At 35.8% G+C, this 22,752-nt stretch overlaps 2 protein-coding genes across 5 annotated transcripts in view; one reads left to right on the top strand and one right to left on the bottom strand.

Moving 5' to 3' along the window:
• Positions 1-22,752, top strand: part of LOC120637803 (serine/threonine-protein phosphatase 2A regulatory subunit B'' subunit beta-like) — a 169,782-nt gene that overhangs the window by 81,889 nt on the left and 65,141 nt on the right. Inside the window, exons 1-2 of one of the 4 annotated variants that reach the window (XM_039909826.1) lie at positions 10,212-10,632; positions 10,744-10,816. The exons of 2 other annotated variants lie outside the window; for them this stretch is intronic. In XM_039909826.1, the coding sequence (XP_039765760.1) occupies positions 10,787-10,816 (30 nt within the window). In that variant the 5' untranslated portion in view covers positions 10,212-10,632; positions 10,744-10,786. Of the gene's footprint in view, positions 1-8,640; positions 10,007-10,211; positions 10,633-10,743; positions 10,817-22,752 lie in introns of those variants that run through there. One more of the 4 variants, XM_039909825.1, reaches the window with a different exon arrangement.
• LOC120637805 lies at positions 182-1,579 on the bottom strand. Its single transcript, XM_039909830.1, has 2 exons — positions 1,486-1,579; positions 182-1,410 (listed from the first exon to the last, which is right to left on the bottom strand). The coding sequence occupies exons 1-2, from the start codon at positions 1,540-1,542 to the stop codon at positions 343-345; spliced, it is 1,125 nt and encodes a 374-aa protein (XP_039765764.1). The 5' UTR covers positions 1,543-1,579; the 3' UTR covers positions 182-342.

Genomic DNA, 22,752 nt, shown 5'->3' with positions numbered 1-22,752 from the left:
TACCTGCACATAACAAGTCATGTTGCTGCAAGCGGCATTAACAGTATTTTTTTTATTAATGTTCATTGCGATGTTCTTATTTTATTTATATGTTTACTGAACATTCTTACATACAGCAAGTGGCCTAAAACTTTTCACTTTTAACTTATCCGAAGGCTTACATTTATGAAAAAAAAAACTATTTTGTTCTTAAAAGAAACATTTTATTTGTACAATAAATTATTGTAATGATACTAAACTTACGGTCTAAGTGCAACTGAAAGTACTTTATATCATATTTACATAAAATAAACACGAAGTATTTTTGTTGTGGTTCTAGACCCATCTTAATTTCCATTATCTCTACTCTCGGGCACGAGAAGAGTATGGAGCTCTATTTCCAGAATATATAATCGGATTGTTCATTGGTATTGGAATAGGATATGGTATTGGAATAGGGTCCTCTGCATCACAGTTGCAAGGACAGCCATATCCTCCACCGTTATCAATCAAGGTCAGCAATATAATTGGTAACAGCTTTCGCAAGCAAGATCGTGATCTCTTAATAATAATTGGTTGTGGAGGTGGTGGAGCATATGGAGAAAAATTGGAACAGGTTTCAGGATTTGCAGGTGCTTCTGTAACAACTGTCAACCTCGGGTAGTAGTCATTCAGCGACGGTATATTTATTTCTAAGTTAATTGGTATAACCGGTTTATCGTCACTTGTAACCACTATTGATTCCTCAGGTAAAGTCCTATAATTTGTATTGCATAGATTCTCAAAAGTAAGATATTCGGTGTTAATTTTTGGTAATGCACAAGTTTGTGGGTTTGTTTGTAAATTAGGGTAAATTGCTTCATTGAAAACCACTGGCTGATTATTTGTGTAACTGTTAATTGAAACTGGCTGCTGTGGTTGTGGAGTTTGCCAAACAGTTCGAATTGGTGGAAACATAGCAGAATTCTCTAAACTTCCAACTTGGCATTTTTGAGAGGAAGACGTCCAGGATACAGGTTCGGCCCTAAGCGTGGGTTGAATTTTCATAGACGGTGCGCAGGAAGTTGTTGTTGGTGGTGACACTTGATTCGAAATTGGATTTAGCGATACCGTTGGAGAACTAGTAACTATTAGTCTATTTTCACAATTGGAAGATATCTGAGGTTGTAATGGTCCGACATTAAACATAATTGGTGCATTTTGACTCTTTGTTATTTGTGGTGTTTCTCTTGATGTTGACTGTATTATTTGAGTCGTTTTTGGTAAAAGTCCTTTAGCAGCAGCATATGAAAATAAAGCGTTTATTAATTGCGCTTTCGATGGCCCCGGATTTTGAATAACTTCCATTTTCGAATTTCCCGCTACAGTTTGTGCTGCGATTTCTGGCGGCTTTTTCTCCAGTAGAATGTTTTGGCCGAAAACATTTGCAACCTGTAATAATACGGAAATTAGTTTCTGTTAAAACAACATAAACTTTCTATAGATACCAAATGAGCTTCGACTTACGTTTAGTGACAAATAAACCAAAAGGTAAAGGTTTGCCCACCTACATGGACACTCCATTTCAAACAATTACTAATAATGTAGTTATTTTCTTTTATACATACAATCGCCCAATCGCCATAAATTTTGTATCGATACAAAAATATTATCGGATTGAAGCAATGACTTACATAACCCCTTCTTTTATGAAACATGAAGATATCAATTTTAGTAATGAATAGAATCACTTAATTTTTAAAGCTTTTGCTAAACTAATTCTTTGAAAATGTAGTCATTGTAAATATAATCGATTATTATAACTATTGGTTGATATTTTCATCATCATCAAAATCCTACAACAGTCCATTGTTGGACTTAAGGTCTCTCCCAACGTGAGGGTTTGCCCATAATCACTACGCTGGCAGTTTGGTTATCGTAGTTGATGATAGTAGTAGCACAAAGGAGTCTGCAGCTCGTTCTGTTATGTGTTATATGTCCCTTAGTCGCCTCAGCAACACTCGTGGCCTTAAGGGGGTGACAGCTGTATTGGGATCTGCCGTAACCACATGGAAAATATTTTTTTATTTTAATGTCCGTAAATAAATAACTATACTTCTACACGATATAGTAATCTGTTTTTAGTCATATATTTGCAGGAGCTACATATACTCAACTAATAATCGCGTTTTTTGTTGCAGGTGAGCTTGACGATTCAACTTTACAAGTAAATCGGTATGTTTTGTAAAAACTGGTTCAGACTTAGAAATAGGTACTCATTTGCCTAACTTAGCGAGGTTCTGTAAACTCACCTGATGGTAAGTTGAAACCTATCGCTTTACAGAGTAACATTTCACAGGGTACCTTTGCAAGGACACGTCCAGCAATCTTAGGCTTGGGTGTTAAGCCACATGGGCCTGTAATTACACCGCGAATAATGCTGCTGGGCGGCAGAAATAAGAATGGCGTAGTACTTCCCCGGACGAGCTCTGTGACAAAAAGCTAGTAGTAGATACTAAAAATTTTATCGATCGAAGCGTCCTGACATAAAGTCAAAGTCAAAGTCAAAAATATAATTATTCAAGTAGGCCCATAGAAGGCACTTTTGATGCGTACATAATAATTACACGGTAGTGAGATGATGGCGATAACCACATTCGTAAACTTAAAACTAAAGCAACGAGGGTTCCAAACGCGTCCTGGTCTAAGAAGAAGCCCACAACAAACTTAGCCGGGTGTTTTTTGCTCTTCAAATAATTTTAATGTCATTTAAAATTATTTGAAGAGCAACCTGGTTAGAGCCATAATTCACACCCAAGCTTTTTTATCAATTACGTAGTCCTTTATACTATAATAGGACTTTTCTATAAGTTTACGTTTAATACAAACTTTGAACTTTTTAAGAGACATCTCCAAGATGTCATAATAAAAACTACTCAAGTATTTAATAAATTAAAAAGGTAGATTATCTTCTTTTATACCTATAGTTATCGAAAATAGTGAAAATTCATAATTTATTACCTCTTGCCAAATAAGAGGCATTTATATGCCGGTTCACATATGTTAATTCGTCGATATCCGAAATGGGATTTTATAGCCAGTCTATACCATATTAGTAATTTATTAGTAGCTTAGGATAAGTGTACATGAGACATTCTCTACTAAGACGAAATGCTTGTCTTCGTGGTGGGAGGCTGCGGTCGTGGCTAGATACCACCCTAACGACAAAGAAGTTGCGCCCAACGGCTCGCGTTCAGATACAATGTATGCCCTGTGGAAATTGATGGATTAATATAACGCCATCGCACAACACCCAGCGGGCGATTTAGAGAGCTATGTTACGAGTAATTCTACGTGATCAGAGCAGGAATGAGGAGATCCGTGTAAAAACCAGAGTTACGGGAGCAGCTCAACGAGTCGCGAAGCTGAAGTGACCATGGGCGGGGCACTGAGCTCGGAGAAACGATGCACATTGGGGTCCCAAGATTGTTAGGTGCTGGTGATAACTAAATTCGTTATCTTAAAACTAAAGCTAGGAGGGTTTGAAACGCGCCCTGGTCTAAGAAGAGCCCACAGTAAACTTGCCCAGGGTTGTTTTTGTTATCACCATCTAACAGTCAAATTAATATTTAACTATGAAGTTAGAGAAAAGAATCCTTTAAGTATATTATAATAGCAGGAACTAATATTATAAGTGCCAAAGTTCGTACACTTGTCCTTCCTTTAATCTATAACTAAGCAACCGATCCACTGGATTTTCGGGATCCAGTTAGTTGAATGGACTGAGAGTAACATGGGCATGTTAAAAAACAAACGGTTCCCATGGGATTTGTAAAAAACCGAAATAAACGCGGGCAGCAGCTAGTATAATTTCAGGAGTATAAAGTCAGTAAGACGACCTCCCTGGTGCAACGGTGGGCGTTGTGAAATAGTAGGAGTAGAGGTTCGATTTACGGTAGGAGAAATTTGGGAATTTATAATTTCTATATTTTTTCTGGTCTGGTATGTTGGGAGGCTTTGGCCGTGGCTATGACGTCCAAAGCCTCCTAATATGGCACGTGACAATGACGTGCCGCTACACGATGTAGTGATCCGGCGCAATGTCGCATAGAGTATGACTATAATACTCCCTAACAGGTTAGCCTGCTGCCATCGTAGACATCATCACTTAACGCCCGGTAAGATTGCAGTAAAGTGTTAACTTGTATTGAAAAAAAAACTTAAAAATTTCAGTATTATAAAACCCAACACCAAATACGCATGTTTGTTTTGTTTAATGTGAGTTAAGCCTTGTACTACAGGTGGGTTTAAAAATCAATAAAAAAGTCTTTGCTCCTATATTAGCATTTTAAGGCTCCTGCTACTTGTTAAACTTCAAATTTATGAGTACACGTTTATAAGATTGATAACTTTATTGCCAGCCTGCGGAAGTAGGTAGATAGGTACAAGTAATAATATATAATACGACCACGTTATGATTTTTCACGTTATGTTATCCAACGCAATCGCGAGCTAAATAATAATCAATAATAATAATAAATCTTTATTTGGAACAGTTACAATGTCACTTAAAATACTAGCAAGTGCTGCATGTACCACCGCCCACCTCCGAGTCCACACTAATTATACAAATTTTCCACTAGATTTAGTGTATTTTATATAATTATGTGAGTTGTTTTGTGTGTTTGCTTGTGAGTGAGTGTGTGTGTGTGTGTTTATATTATAGATACATACTACACGATGGCTAGGGATGTCATATATTTGATTGAATAAATACGTTACGTTTGATCATAGCTCATTTGCAGTAGTCATGTAGTAATTTTCGTTTTAGCTAAATATAACAATTGTTTTGCTTTCGGGAGGCAGCCAAGTTACATCCCCGGCCCACCTCTCTTACTTTCCGGAGATATTACGTGCGTTTTTAATTGAAGCTATTAAATATCACTTGCTTTAACGGTGAAGGAAAATCACCGTGAGGAAACTTACATGCCTGAGAGTTCCCCATAATGTCTTCAAGATCGTGTCAAGTCTACCAATACGCACTTGGCCAGCGTGGTGGGCTAAATAGTGGTAGAACTTTTTCTGGCAGGGCTCATCCGCGGCAATACTACCATGCTATAAATATACTACGACAATACACACATCGTAATCTAGCCCCAAAGTAAGCGTAGCTTGTGTTATGGGTACAAAGATGGATGGTGAATATTTTTATGAATTATATACATAAATACATAGAATATACATATAAACACCCAGACACTGAAAAACATTCATGCTCATCACACAAACATTTTCCAGTTGTGGGACGGCCATGGACTGAGGAAGCAGGGTCGCTGCCCACTGCGCCAGTCGGCCGTCTAAAATCATCTAAATCTATGCCTCAGTTTGATGGACACAGGACGGCACGATGCAGGTCGTGTTCCTTGCATGACCTCGGAGTGTTGCTTCTGTTATAGCCGATGATTTTCCACTTACCATCAGGGTCATTTGCTTGATGCGTCAAGTATTACTACAAAAGAAAAACAAAAAAGTACATATGGCATCAACGCTTTCATTCTAGGAGGCCGTGCTCTGTGGCGGGTCGTATTGGAGTGATACTGATAAATATTGCTCATGGGCTGATGATGCTTTTGCTTCATCATTCTTCTTCTTCAGTAATACACAATTTGAGTGAGAAACACTGCATTAACCGTAACATCTACGAAAAGAATCATCATCATATATCAAACCATTATCGGCCCATTACATCAGAGTTAGCACAGGCAGGAGACAAAAATTTTATCCCTCGATTATATCCTCTGACAGGGGATGCAGTTATCGCCCGTTTATAATAACACTTATATTATTTGGATATTATTTCCACTTGTGCGACAATGCTCTGTGCGATACAGCTGTGGTAGAAGATGAATTTATATCCTTTCCCCGGGGAGATATTTGTCTCCTGCGCATGCTAGCAATGCAGGGCACGAGTGTCCTTCCATAATGAGAAGGAGTTAAGGTCCACCACGCTGGCCCAGTGCAGAATGTCGACGTCACAAACCTTTGTGAACATTATGGAGAACTCTCAGGCATGCAGGTTTCCTCACGATGCTTTCCTTCACCGTTGAAGCAAGTGATATTTTAACTGCTTAAAAACGCATATAACTTAGAATAGTTAGTGGTGCTGGGATTCGGACTGGGCACCCCGAAACTGAAGTCGAAGTCCTACTGGGTTATTACCGCTTCACGCAAATAATCACGATTGCGTTATTGCAGCGTGATCTTAAGACAAAAAACACACGATTTTGCATTGATAATATTAGTAAAGATAGCTTCTTTTTTCCACATGCATGTGTTAGGAAATAGGGAATTACAGCACTTTATCTATGATAAACCCGATGATTATATTAAATATATCAACAAATAATAGTTTGTATACTCATTGATAATGTATTGAAAATAGAATAATGGACTTTAGTAAACTGTCAAATAAAAGTATAGGATCTATGGCGGGAGACGCGAGTTTGACAAGTTACATTGGCGGCAAAGAAAAGTGAGGACGGATTTAAATTAATGAATTGAGAATAGAAGATTAAGTAAAGTATTGTGGATAGAACGTTACAAATTGGGAATAGATGATTTATAATGGAAACGACATACTTAACGAAATATTGTTGTGGCAAAACAAGAGTCGTATATACTGGTGATGGAGTTGAGATAAGTTGTTAAAAGTTGTTGGTACTATGGTTGTACCTGATGTAGCATCAGATAAGTATATCTCTTATATCCTTTGGGTTATTCAGGTATCATATATGAAGCCCTAGCATTATTTCATATTATAGCTTATGTAGCATACGTTGCTCTATACAAACAATTTGTTTCAAAAGTCCTGATGTTATTAGTGATAATAGTAGTTATGTTTGACCTGTCTTATATGTCTTGTATCAAAGGGCCTAGCGTTATAACATATGATAATGTTGTAATTGTGTTTATAAGTCTTGTTTTAATTAATTGAATAAAAGAGCAACGGTAGAGTTTCTTGCCAGTGGTCTTCTCTGCCGAAGACAGCATTCCGAACTGGTAGTAGAGTCATTTGAAGGTAACAAGTAATATGAATTATAGAGAAGCCTAATATACAGTATTAGAGTCAGTCTAGTTGTTTTATTTCACTCCTTGGGAAGTCAGGTTTATAGAGTACAGACCCACAACACTGCTCTAAAGCAGGGTGGTGGGCTTTAATGATGTCTTTTATGAATTTAATACTTTAATATGAGAAACTAGGTATTTAGCTTCAATAATACTGTTAATTAATGAAAGATCTAAGTGCCATCCTGAACATTGTGGGTATTATAGTGAATATCTGGATACCTGGCCCTTCCAACCTTTATATTTTTTTAGCACATGCATCTATTAGCGTATAACTTCCTCAGGGAGCGGGGAACAGGAAGCACTCTGTTACTTTGCCTTCGCCGGCGGAAGATACGCGTCTGTTCGGACACGATAACGACATCCGTGCGTATATGAAACGTGATGGATGATGCCGACGACTGTCTTTCTACAAGAGCAGTGAGAGCATTTTCCCTTGTATCCTACAATTTTTGTGGTAGACACACTACTAACCTTTTTTTTTTTTTAACTTAAATTGCAGTACCATCCCGTTTTTTTTGCAACAAGGGTATGCTCACGTGTAAGTTGACATTTTAGTTAGCGGCACGGCATAAATACTGAAATACTCCTTCGGCATTGTAACCCCTTTGTAACGAGCCTATTTTTTCTAGGAAAGATGATACAGTATACGCTAAAATAGAGTAATTTTCATATTATTGTGCAATCTAGGTATGAGATAATCCATCTATTACTAATCCCCACCTATGCTAAGGACAACGGCTAATTATATCGAGTTGACCTTTGTAATACTGACCCAGTTGCGCGTGCGCAAATATGCATATTAATGTGGGTATCTGCCTACTCATTACTTAAATGCAGAGACAGATGAATTAATAATAGTACATTATTGTCGAGGTTAGAAAAGTAAGCAGTTACCATTTGCTCGGAGGCTTATAAATTTATAGTGCTTTTCTAAAAAAAGTTCAGGTAAATAAATAAGTTCACTTCATACCATTGATCCGGAGAAGTTAAAGTCAGTGTTACTTGTTTTATTTGATTAACAACGACGCGCTTTACGTTTCCCTTTTCGTTTTTAGAAGATCCTACTTCAGAGAGCTGGTGCGAAAATAATAACACGGTTATCCTTTGTTGAATCTCAGTATAAAATCCTCACACTTTGTTATTGTAACAAAGCACAAGCACCTCAAAAGGGAACTGTAATGTAAAGCTCTCAGCTTCTATAGTGTAAATCTGGCATGAAGCATCTCACAAGGTGTAATCAACGAGATACATAAATCTTTGATACTAATATTATCCACATCTCATCCTCCAAAAATTGTATCATTTCAGCAAAGCCTTGGCGGATTATTATTTACTAGCTTCTGCCTGCGACTTCGTCTACGTGGACTTCGGAATTTTGTCTTAAGCTACGCTGATTAAAATCTTTTATTTTCCCTCGGGAACTACTTAAGGAATCGGAATAAAAGGTAGCCTATGTTCTAACATCCACACTTTCACATTTATAATATTAGTAGGATAGTAGGATCAATTAGCCTCTTTTGATTTTTTTGACAGCAAATTAAAACAAATCTGGAGTCGAAACCAGGACTTTTGATCAGTGGTTGAACATGCTAACCATTAGACAAACGAGGCAGCCTAAGGCGTCACAATGACAAATATTTTCTTAAAGTAGATTAAATGGCCTCAAATCATTGGTACATAAACATGTTTGTATTCATTAAACTAAGATGACTAATATAAAGCTGTTAATAACACATGATGTTATCAAATAATAATTTAGTAAGACACCTATAGATCAGGTTCCTATATTAACCCCATATCCCTGATAGGGTTCTTATCGGCATCATTCGGGAACGCTAAATCTTCAGGACCTCTCAGTTATAAAACAGGGCGCTCACTCCTGCACCAGGGTGATCAACAAAACGACGTTAACTGTTGACCTGCGTGTTAATAAGCAAAGACAAAATATAAATTATTGTAAACCAAGAAAACTATACAACAAAAATATAAAACATTGAATAAAGTTGTACAGTTGGCGGCCAGATCACTAAAAACCGACCTTTGCCAGGCAACAAAACTGCAGGGTACACAGAAACAATTATATCTTTAATATATACACGTATACAAACATACATATGTATACAAATATTCTTACATAAATATAGACACACAATAAGAGAGAAAGACTATTAAAAGCCAAAAGACGGCAAGGAAAGCAGATATGGAAAAGTTTTAAAAGGACAGAAGCAAAGAATCGGAATAGAGGTTCGATAAATTATAGCCAAGGTAGGACAAAAGTATGCTTTCACAAGTCCCTAAATGCTTCTAGAGATTGAGCACGCCTACTATGGAGAGCCGTTAAGCTTAAACAGAAAAGGGTTTAGAATACAAGGAAGTTAGTTTAATAACGTATTTGCTGTTGTAAAACGTAACCTAAAATAAGAAACAATAAACATGGAACTATGAAAAATGTAAATGATAGCGGGCATTGCCCCCCTCTAGACTCTACCTGTACTTATCAGTCGCACGCGCCTTATCAACACCGTGAAATATACACCTCAAATTGTGTAACGCCGCGACGACGCGTACGTGAGCGTTCTACGTTTCTTAATCTCAATAAATTGATAATAAATATATTTACAAACACGCAACGTGGAAGTTTCGAAAAAAAGTGATTAATTTGTGTTTTTTTTTAATAACGTTTGTAACTGCCGATACTGAAATGATTGTTATTGTTTAAATTAGCCTTCTGATGTCTCGCTATATCAATTTCATGTGCAAATTTCTCATAATATTTTAGGAGTGTTAAACAATTAATTGCCGTTACAGTAAGTGACGTCATGGACATGTGATCATATGGATGCGACTTTAGTTCACCCTAATAGAAATATAGTTTGTTTCTATGGTTATTATCGATAATGCTGGAGGTAGTACTGATGGGGTAAGTACGTGTTGAGAAAAATCTGAAAATGTAAATTATAATTGCGTCATGTTACGCATAACTTACAAGCGTGACAGAAACACTATTTCACCTTGAATTAGCAAAGAAAGAAACGTTGGAAGTCCGTTTAGTTTACACGGTTTTTCAATTTCTACAACAACTACCAATTTCAAAAAATATATACCTTATTAATTAACGGGGGTAAACTCCTTCAATTTCACGTTCCCGTGCTTAAAGAGGTGGACACATTAGGTAATTATATCCCTTGTCAGAGAATATAATCTGGAGATATCTAGAATATAATCTAAAAAAAATGTTTTAAATCCCAACCTTGGGGCAGGCAGGAGGCAAAAATTCTATCCCTTATTAATAAACGAGGGTAAACTTCTCCCATTCCACGTTCCCCGTACTTTAAGAGGTGGACACATTAATTATGTCCCTTGTCAGAGACTATAAGCTGGGGATATAAAAAGGCAGGAGACAAAAATTATATTTATTATTATTATTATTTCTACTTGTACGCCAGTAGATATTGAAAGAAATCTCGTCATTCAAGTTTCTCGATGTACTATACAAGAAGCGTGCTCTTCAGTATGAATCCGGTATAATACAGCCACTTCAAACAGGTAATGCTAGTTATAAATAAATCCCTCATACTTTCCTAAACAATTTACATCAAAGTGATACATTAATTTAAGCAAGCGAATTTGAAATATTTTTTCCCTTTTTATCGACAGGAAATTGTTTTCTTGTGACAGAGCTCCTCGGGGAAGAACTACTATGCTTATAATTCTGGTGCCAAGTAGAATCGTGAGTTTGTCAAGAGTTACGTAAACTTTGTTATGTTTTGTTACGAGCGTCGCAAAATGACAGCGTTTAAATGGTTTATCCGATTAGATAAATTTTATTACTTTTATTCGATATTTGTTTTTAATTAATATTTTCGTGTATTTAATTTACAAAAAAACAAATTCTGAATTTACTATTATCCTATTTTTGAAAGCGCAGTCATGTTGAGTTCCCACCATTAAATTCTGTAACGCAAACGCCAATCACCACTGTTAATGTTTTAGCGAAATAATTACAAGATTTAACTAATTTAAAAACCTTTTCATGATCAACCATCATCATTGGTTGATCTGAAAAAAAAAACAAAATTCATTTATTGCAAGTAGGCCTAATATAAGCACTTTGGAAATGTCAAGATTGACAAAATTGATCACGCGTTGCGTGTTAGAAACTGTTATATTATTTACATCTCCATGCTTATTATTGACGCCGAGCAGTATTGTACCAATCTGAAGGGTATGGTTGCCGGTTATTACAGGCACATAATGATTCAAAATTCAAAATTCAAAATTCATTTATTTCAAGTTGGCCTAATTTATAAGCACTTTGGAAACGTCAAGATTGACGAAATTGATCACGCGTCGCGTGTTAGAAACTGTTAGTTAGTTTATTTACATTTCCATGCTTATTATTGACGCCGAGCAGTATTGTACCAATCTGAAGGGTATGCTTGCCGATGTTATTACAGGCACATGAGGCTTCAAAATTCAAAATTCATTTATTTCAAGTAGGCCTAATTTATAAGCACTTTGGAAACGTCAAGATTGACGAAATTGATCACGCGTCGCACGTTAGAAACTGTTAGTTAGTTTATTTACATCTTCATGCTTATTTTTGACGCCGAGCAGTATTGTACCAATCTGAAGGGTATGGTTGCCGGTGTTATTACAGGCATATGAGGCTTACTCGTAGGGCCAGCTAGGTGTAGCTTGTTTACTACTTAACATCAGGTGGCTCATCAACTAGGTCCGTCAATTATTACTATGAAATAAAAACAAGCCTATGTTTAAAAACACGAGTGTCACAATGTAGTAAACTGCATTTTTCCTTTACAACAATGTCGCGTATTTTGAGATGAGTACACGCTGATCACAATAAATAATGTCGCATTGTATCGCATTGTTTGTCAGTGAAGCTCGTGTTAACAACAACACAATTGCCCATTGTTTAAAACTGCAGATATTGCTTTATATTTGAGAAGAAAGAATTAGGAAGTTAGAGATAGATATTCTTTATAAAAATCGTTTTTTTAATGGTTATTTATAGATTGTGCCATGGGGTGATAGCACTACCCCTTCACTTCCCGCAGGTATCGTACGAGGTGACTAAGGGAATACAACAAAAACAGACAGAGACCTCCGTGCTACTACATACTATAACACCTACGATATATAATAAATAAATACCTACGAGTATATAATGAATATCTAATAATATGAATATAATACATAAATATGTACAATATTGTCAATCCCCAAACGAAACAGAAAAGAATAGACATAACTAAGTTTCCGAAGATGTAGACAAGAAATAATCAAGTTTAAAAAAAAATAAAAATGGAGCCTATACGATAAAAGTATTTACTTCATGTTTGTCTTTATACCGAAAAGGATTTATCAAAACGGATAATATAGGAGAATAAAGTCGAAAAGTTATTTCCACAGTACTTACTTAGTTTTGTTTTAGTTCGGACCCCTGTTGGTGCCACTCGTATTTTAAAGTTACTGAATCAGAAATTTCACGGAAGAAAAAATATCGGGCTATTTCAACCAGCTTCGACTCTGTAAGTTTACACAATGTTCAAATATTGAACTTAGAGGATTTCAGTGTTGATATAAAGACTACTACTATTACTCAACTATACAAGGCTAGTATGAAAAGATAATAAGAAAACTTTTTTAAATCCGCGATGACAACCATGGCATCAGCTGTGTTTTAGGTCAAATGGCGTCACTGATTACTAGGGCATCAGAAAAAAGATTAAGGTTTACGATTGTATTAAAATAAATTCACACACTTAGTCACGATTCCGAAGAACAGTGACATTGGGAGATCTCTTTTATTGAAATTTAAAGTAAAATACGAACAATTTTGTATGTAAAATGGTTTTACCCTAGTATGTGATTCTGACTGATGTAGATGCACTGTAGAATCTTTATGTATTTTATTTTTTAGTTGCCACCACAATCTACTGTATTTATTAATATTAAGCCCACAAGCCCGCATCGCAGCGGCATGAAGGCTCTAAAGCCTCCGTTCAGTGTCTGGGTATTTATCTGTACATTAAAATTATTTATGTATATTATTTATAAAAATATTTATCAGTCGTCTTAATACCCACAAAACAAGCTACGCTTACTTTGAGGCTGGATGGCGATGTGTGAATTGTCGTAGTATTTCTAATTATATTTATTTCTTCCATTCTTACGAGAGAGGAGAAATAGGCTACTGATTATAATGGCGATGATGAAACCAATTATGCACAAGAGCATAAGAACAGTTCAAGTCTACTTAGCTATTCAAGAACTTTAATACTATGATCAGTGAATTAAATTTTTAGTATACTTTAAACTTTGAGTATATAGTATAAGAAAGTTGATGATGATGGCATTCGACTTTTCGGATCAAGGAATAGCTTATTATCCACTTGCATAGTTACCAAACTTAAAATACCAGGACCGCACGAGGGTTAAAAACGTAACCAACATTATAATCTATACTTATAATAAAATTATTAATATATTTTGAAAATTTTGACTGGGGGGATATTTTAAAATCAACAGATTTTTATTTAATTTTTGTCTGTCTGACTGTCTGTCTGTCTGTCTGTCTGTCTGTCTGTCTGTCTGTCTGCCTGTCTGTCCGGGCATCACGTGAAAACTACTGAACGGATTTAAATAATATTTGGTATAGTGGTAGCTGATATCCCGGGTCAACATATAGGATACTTTTTATTTTTCCTCCGGGAAATGGGGTGAAATTTTTATCAATTTTACTTCATAACTCCATTAAATTTGCACCGCTTTTAATCTTTCTGTTTTCATTTGACAGTGTATACTACTAAGCATGTATTGTCTAATTTTAATGAAGATCTGATGAATATTGTTGGAGATCAAGGACATAATTCTTCACAGATAACAGCAAGTCCCAAGGCATATGGGACAACGATCGAATGCATGCATACCATCCTACTAATATTATAAATGCGAAAGTTTGTGAGAATAGATGTATGGATGGATAGATGTATGTATGGAAGGATGTTTGTTACGCTTTGACGCCACAACGAATGAATCGATTTGGCTAAAATTTGGCAAAGATACCTACAATATAGTCTGGCACAGCTCATAGGCTTCTTTTTATCCCGGAAAAGCAAACAGCTTCTACAGGATAGCATCGCTATTTTTTCCCCATCTGTGTTTTTTTAAGACGACTTATTCGCGGACGAAGTCGCGCGGGTCCGCTAGTGTATACTAAACCTATATTTAAAACATCTTAATTCGTTATACCCGTAAAATATACTAAACTAAATACTTGTCAAGGTCCCGAAAGGCGGCTAGGGTAGTTTAGACAATTCCCACAGCTATTTTATTGCGTCGTCTAAAACAACGTTAACTTAATAGGTCGTGTCAGGCCTGTGCTACTTCGCAACTTTTGAGTTTATGCTCGAAATAATATATAAAGTGACAGAGCCAGAAGTAGGTTTTAGTTTTTTTTTCTCCTCTCCCGTTTTGAACAAAGGTATGTAACAGTACAGCCATGGTAGGTGTTAAATTGATCCTATGGTTTTTCCTGTCTGGCGAACAACGGCCAGCGTGGTCCGTTAAATGGGGGTGCAAGTAAGCTCTAAACTTCTTCCTCAAAAAGAGAACACAGCTTGAATCTTACAGAAATAGAAAATTTTAGTTCTGAAAAACAAAATAAATTTCCAAAACCCGAATCAATCGCGCATAAAATCATGGACCATAGTGAATATACATTTAACATATGTATAATGTTTAGAAAACTGATAGCTGTGGACACAGTAAATACTGGGTAATAACTATTGTATGTTTAATTACGTTCTTGGCACCATTCAGTCCATTTATTGTCCTTGGTTCTTACTTATTCGTCTCTCACAGTCACAAGTTATATTGTTCTTAGGATCAGAATCTATTGCTGCTCTTTTAAACTATCTTACAATCTAGTGACTTCGGAGATAGAGCTACCGAAACTTCGATTTTTTAAATATTTGTCAATTAAACCTCTTTGGTCTGGTTTTTATGCATAGAGGTAACTAATGATGACCACGGCCTATTACAACTATCCCTCTGCTGGGCACAGAGAGATAAAGAGGCCACATAGAGTTGAGGGACAATTAAAAATAAGCCGTACTTCTTGCTTTTCTAAATTTATTAGGTATACTAAATCCTTCACAAGTGCTCGACAGGAATCCCCAGGGAAGTTTAGGCAACTCCCTCTCGTGTTTTATTACATTGAAGGCTTTAGATACGACCTTTCAACAAGCAAAGCTACGTGTGATATGTAACGTACGTTAAACAAAGCGTTACCGGAGTGTCTAACTTTTCTTAACATCTGAGTCGGTATCTACTTACTTACTGGGATTTGTTTAGTACTTTTTATATATAGTCAGGTCGGTAAGGCTGATTAGAATATAAAAAAAAAATCCAAGGCTGGACGTTTTGAAAGTTTCAAGTTTTCTAATAATTTGTTTCAAGTACGGCCAGTTTATAAGTACTTTTGAAACGTCAAGTCAGTCAGTAAGTAGTGACTCTAAGGCAAGGAAGGTAGGTTCCACCGAGAAGAGCCGGCAAGAAGCTCGGCAGATTGCTCTTTTTTGAGGAATTTATAGACCATTTAGGCTACCCACAGCTTATGATTGAAAATGGTTTGGTGAAACGTAAACGTAGGTATGCCTAGGAATTTCTTTAGATTTGGGGTAACGTACTTAGGCATTGCCTGGTTCATCGTAAGTGAAACCGGGGATTAGTAATAAAAAGGTTAAAAAGTAACAGGTCCATATAACGTTTACATATTTTTCCGTAAGCATAAAAGTTTTCAAAGCAAAAATGGCGTATCAAGATTAATTTAATTACAAAATGGAAAACCAACTGGAGACACTTGCAGCGATATTATTGTATTATATTAAACTCAATTTACCTAACAACATTGCACTTCAGTATTCACGAAGCAATTCGCAGATGCAATGCTTAACCGTGCATTCAAAATTGAATGTTAAACTTTCAGTTATAATGTTCAGTTTAGCTTGCAATATTTTTGCCGCAGTAATGCAGTATGCTTTCGATTTGAACACATGCCCATTGTCCACCCACACAATATTAAGAGCAAACTGTGAAAATTCGTTTAGTATACTTTTTGTATAAATAAATAAAATTGGAAGTATTGGTCCGTAATTTTGAAATAACTGTCATATATCAAGCTCATACTTTTTGAACGACAGGATACCCTTAATGCACGTTTTAAATTTAACAAACAAGCTGGTTTTTATAAAATTAGTATGCTTATCAGAGCCATAACGAAAATTAAAGGATTCAAGTTTAGAGTTCGGACAACATAAATTACTTATTCACATTTTTGTCCTGACGTTAGAACAACAAGCAAGAATATAATAAAGTAGGCCCTTGGCAAAAACACTTGGTTATAAAACCGTTTCACTTGATCTTTAATAACACCCCGTAAGTTTCATTAAAAGTCAAGCCCCAAAATGTTAAAGATAGCATGATTAAGTGAAGCTGAAAGTTGTAAAAGCCTTACTTTATCCACGCTTCTCTTTTACGTAACGTTATACTTTATATCAAATGGAAAGGTCTTTTTACATCCAACAATAGGCCTTTGAGATCTTAAGTGGATATTGCGATAATTGTAAAAATAAAGATAAGAAACTATCTACTCTAATACTCCGGAAATATCTAATACAACGGTATGAAAGTAATGGAGGGAAAGGTAAAGTATTTTATACATTAATTCATCTCTAGCGGTCCTTATGTTCGGATGAGAGACCCGTGCCTTTTAGTAGGCCGGTAATGGGTTTGTATGATGATGACGAAGGATAGTATGCCAAATAAATAACAGAGTGATATCTTACAGACGGTATGAGAAGAAGGAGAAGACCTTAATAAAGGTGAGAAGATAACCTAAGAGCTAGTGCAGGAGGACAGTGGAGAAGGAAACCTCATGTTCGCGAAACATGATGAATCTGGTATGGGAGACCTAAGCTAAAAATAAAGTAAATCTATAGAAACTGTTGTCTTTGGTGTTATGTTTGGATGAGAGACCCATACCATGCAGTGGGCCAGTAATGGGTTGATATGATGATGACGAAGGATGGTATGCCAAATAACAGAGTGATATCCTACAGACGGTATGAGAAGAAGGAGAAGACCTTAATAAAGGTTAGAAGAAAACCTTAGAGCTAGTGCAGGAGTACAGTGGAGAAGGAAACTTCATGATCGCGAAACATGATGAATCTGGTATGGGAAACCTATGCTAAAAAGAAAGTAAATCTATCGAAACGGAATGGTGTCTTTACGGAAATAATTAATTTTACATTTTACTGTGTAAATAATACTTATTTAAAATTTTCGGAAAGTCTATAAATAAATAATATAGTTCACTTCATTTATTTATTTATTTAGCGTATAGCGTAGCCCAAAAATTGTGCTGTCAAATGCAGATAAGATTTTATGTATTTCCGGAGACTAGTGCGTTCATGCAAAGCAACGAAGCTTACTCTTTAGCTCTTTGTTATTTGAGTTTAGACGCGTTAAACGAACCCAAATGAAGCTACTTTGGCCGTCCACCACAACTTCATGTTTTACTTACTAACGTAGGTATGCTATCTATCGCCTTTGGAATACTTAGTTGAAACTTATGCTCGTCGAATTTTAATGCAAAAATATGAAAAGGTTTAATTTGCACATTCAAATTGGTTTTTATACTTTCTCAACTGTTTTTATCTTTCGTCTTACGTTTTAAACAATATTTATATTATAAATCTTATCAATCGTATTGTTTCAGTAGTTATATTATGTTGATACAAGTACAGCAAATCAAAGAAAAAGTTAGCTAACGCTGGTGTATAAAAATTTAAATCCACTGTTGTAGAAGTAATGATTGAAAAATGGAGCCTGATTGAAGCATCACTTTCAAACTTTTCTTAAGAACTTAAGGTAACCGTTTTTCTGTACATTTTATATTGTATAACGCGGCTTTTCGAGACACCCGCCATCAAAGAAATTTAATATTATTTTCATTCGGTATTTATTTGTGTATTTTGTGTTAAAACTTTTATACGTTGAGTTTGTGTCTACCTTATTTTAGTAGAATACTGTGCAGTAAAACCCATTATTTGTTAATCTCTGTTTGAGCTATAGTTGATTCTCAATCATTATTATCTTACTTCTCTTCCAGTTCAGTATCGAAAATATTGCTCATAGGAGATAGGGATAGAGCTTCAACCCACCACGCAATGTGAGCCTGGGTAACGCTTTTAGCACTCGAATCGTGGATAATTTCGTAATACGAAAACTTTATTATATTATATATCATATTATTCAGTTTCATTGGTTACTAAAACAAAATGTGTAATGTGAATTCTTTCTGATTCTCTCAATCCTATACATTTATGAATTCATTTCTCTATCGTGCCGCATTTTCACAACTATTCTCAAGAAGTTTGACTTTAAAAATACGCTAAAGTATTCCATGAATTTCGTCTGGATTTTGATATATGCCCGTGCTGATTGATTCAAACTGATTGCATCACTGGAAACAGCGATGTGAATGCGATCAATCACACACAATAATCTTCCTGAGTTATCGATAGAGGCGTCATTTATCCGAGTTGGTACATTTACGTAGATATAAGAGCAAATACGAATAGGTTTTCTAGTACTAGTTTTTTATATCAATGAACGAATACATTTTTATTGTTATATGTTGAATGTAGATCTTATTATGTATGCTCTTACTTCATCATCATCTTCGTTATCAATCTATTACCGGCCCACTACAGGTCTCCTCTCAGAGTGAAGAGTTTAGGCCGTAGTGCACCACGCTGGCCAAGTGCTAAGTATTACACTCCACAAACTACTGAGAATTCCATGAAAATTCTCAGACATTTATGAATTCGTTTCTCTATCGTGCCGCATTTTCACAACTATTCTCAAGAAGTTTGACTTTACCTCACCATCATATGACAAGTGCTAATTTAATTCTTTAAATTTAAAAAAAACGCACATAACACGGTCCCCTCGAAATGCAAGCTGAAGCTTTACCCACTAGGTTATCACCGCTTGTTCTTACTTCACATAAGATTAAGAGAAGAAGAAAATAGAGCACTTATTGTATTTTGGGACGATAAAAACAACAACTTTGGATTTTGTACTAGTCTAACTGGCTCCAAACGCGAAACCAGAAACTTACTCTTCACAGAGACCTTTTGACGATTAACAAAACATCCAGTTTTAGTAGCCTCATTGGCCGAAAGCAAAATAGCTTTAGTTGCTGGGAAAACTAGACATTTGTTACCGAAAGACCAAACTTTAATATTAGGTAATACAGTTTCCGTTGTCTAGTCCAATATTGTAGATCGAATTCAATCAACTTTATTGCGCTTTAACTTAACTCATGTTATTAATGGAAGACTCAGGTTAGATTAGTAAAAGGAAATTCCTTGCAATGATAAGATGGTTATAATTTATAGCTTAGCTAAACATAGAACTTAAGAAAAGGGTAAGCTGCGCTAAGATAATGTCCTACGAACTACTGTCCAGGGATCCAAGTCTGCTATTGCAATAATTGTTCTTCAGTGGTCGATCATTGACATATTAGAATCCCTATCCCTATCCCTATCCCTACTCATATTATAAATGTCAATGTAAGTTTGTTTGTTACGCTTTCACGCAAAAACTACTTAACCGATCTTCATGAAACTTTGTACACATATTCTTGAAAGTGTTAGAAGTAATATAGAATACTTTTTATCCCATCATTAAGCTCGGTTCCTTTGGGAGAGGGGAAGAAAGTGTTTGGCAATAAGTGTTTACACCATAACTCCGACAAATTATAACCGATTTAAATAATTATTTTTGTACTATAGAGGTTATAATATGTATTTAATTTTACCCAAACTTTGTGTGGATCTGATGAATGTGGTTGGAAATAGAGGACAGAACTCCTCAGCGGACAGCAGCAAACCCCTCATTTAAGGCTTAGCGATACTGAATACTTTAAATCTTTTTAGAACTATAACTAAATTGAATGCCACATCAAAAACAAAATCAAACGCAGACGCAGTTGCAGGCAACAGCTTGTTACTAATAAAAATAAAAATAATCTTTGTAATATGACGTGCAACAAATAGTGAAAGAAATTTGTTAACAGCATATTTTTGACCAGCAGAGAATTTGTTTTTCGTAAATGATTCATTATGCAAAGCATGAAAATGCAGCATGTCATTAAAGGAAACTTAAAAAATGGTTTGAAAACTCTTTCAGGAAGCGGGTGATTTCCAAAATACATAGCGATAATATGAAATACCGACTGCTGAATTTCAGGAGTCGTTGCCGGAAAATACACGCCGTCTATCACCCGATTGTTGTTCTATTCAAGTGCACCGTATAGGTCTCTTAAATAGATTTTAGTAAATAGGGTTTGTTTATGTAGATGCTGATCTATATGACTACAATATGGAGGGTAGAGGTAAGGAGAGTCATCTGTATATATGAAAAAGTGTCGTCAAAATGTATTAAATTAGGATGGCGCCACATTTGCATCAGGGTAACTCTTAAAAGAAGCGCCAAATATAAATATTGTTAGAGTAGGCTTGAAAAATAAACAAGGAAGTATGGAGATACAAGGAAGTAAGGTTATATTTACCACAATATTTTGTACAACGTAAGTTGTTGAAATTCTCAATAATTAACTACTTTAATCGATAATGACATTAAATTTTTTAACTCGGCATACTTCAATTCATCTACGATTGCTACATTCATACCATACCCTGTGCATCCACCAGCGCCATTGTGGAGGATTTTTGAACTGTTATTTAGCGCATACACTGGACACTTTTTCAACTTTTCTCCCATATAAGATGACTCTCCTTACCTCTACCCTCCATAGACTACAATAAGGGAGAGAGGATTATAGAGCATTGGGCAAAGAACAAAAAACATAAATAAACAAACAAAAAACAAACGAGAAAGATTTTAGGATGATTGTCATATCTTAGTGATCGGGTCCTACGGCTTAGCGTGCTTTCCAAGGCATGGGTGGGACACACACAGTTTCCTAAAACTTCTACCGATTTTTTTAAATACCCAAAACAAATTTGTACCGATATTAATTTGCGTAATATTTTTGGTCCATAAATGAACAATAAATAATTTAATAACTCGCTAAGCTCGATAGCGAGTTGTCGCTTTTACTAATGACAGAAAGAGAAAACTCGAGATATATTTAGCTGCTGGACCATATTTACAAATTCAATTCAAAATTCTAATTCATTTATTAAAAGTAAGCCTACTTTATAAGCACTTTTAAAACGTCAAGGATGTATGTTTTTAATGACTCTACCACCGGTTCAGAAAGCAGATTCTACCGAGAAGAAGAAACTCAGTAGTTGCTCTTTTCCAACATCACCATAAACACAACATGAACAAAGGACCTATATGCATGAGAGTTCTCCATAATGTTCTCAAGGACGTGTGAAGTCTACCAAACCGCGCGTTGCCAGCACGGTGGACTGCGCCTACAACCCGTCTCATTCTGTGAGAAAACCTGTGCCCTATAGTGGGCCGGTAATGTTTCCAATACAATGTTTATTAGTAAAGAGAATTGGAGAGAAGTTTTTTTATAAATGCTTGTAAAATGGGCGTAGATACATTTGCAATTTATCCCAAACATTCGTGGAACGATCAACGACTAAACCTGTCCCACCGATATTGATTTAAGAATCCCATCCCGCCTCCACGTATATATGATACCCAGAGAATTTCCGTAAACCCCGAAGCTATACGTATATCATGTAAATTTTCGCCCGGTAACCGAAATAAATAGGGTTGAATGGTTAGTAGGTGTTACAAAGTGAAGTTGTGTTGTTAAAGTGCCTAAAAAAATTGAACTTCTATTGTAAAACAACTATAAAATACAGTGAGAGGTTACCTCGGCTATATGTCTACCGGCCATCCCTATAAGAAAGCATAGGTCCTAAAGATTGTACCTGACCTGACAATGTTGCAATTTCCAATTTTGATTTTACATTTTTGGTGCATTCTAGAAATCGACGAGTTCCTCATAAATTGAATGTTATAGTTTTATTGTAGAAAATATCAGTATTAGAAGAAAATTAAGTATAACTAAGGAAAACTTGTTTAAATTATTAGTTAGAGATTACTTTCTAATTCTTTTTGGATAAGAATATTAATAAAATTTAAGTTTATTCAACCTCATTTTATAACACACTGTACCCTAAAAATATTTAGTTCTAGTCGTTAATTAATACTACAAGTTCGTGATTCTTAGAGGAACATGGCGATTTGACCAGGAAGGCATAAATTAGCTCAACTTACAGAAATCAAGAGCCTGAATCGTCTAGGTGGTCATGTCCATCTACGGCTTACGATATCCTGAGCTTGATTGGTCGAGACTTGTTACTTGTACCTAGAGTTTTTCCGTTCAAAATTACCTGTACCAATCCGGAGTAAGGAAATTGCTAGTATTCAACCCCGTGCCTCGGAGAGCACGTTAAGCCGTCGTCGGGCCTGGTTAATATCACTAACTTGTAATGATATTCGTCAAAGCTCGCATTCGAACAGCGTGGTGAGCCCTTACTCGAATGGGAGAGAATGAAAATGTCGTTTTGACGAAAATATTTT

This window comes from Pararge aegeria, chromosome 4, assembly GCF_905163445.1.
Source record: "Pararge aegeria chromosome 4, ilParAegt1.1, whole genome shotgun sequence".
In the NCBI taxonomy this organism is placed as follows: domain Eukaryota; kingdom Metazoa; phylum Arthropoda; class Insecta; order Lepidoptera; family Nymphalidae; genus Pararge; species Pararge aegeria.
The sequence above is the reverse complement of the archived record's forward strand: the minus strand, read 5'-3'. Positions and strand labels throughout refer to the sequence as shown.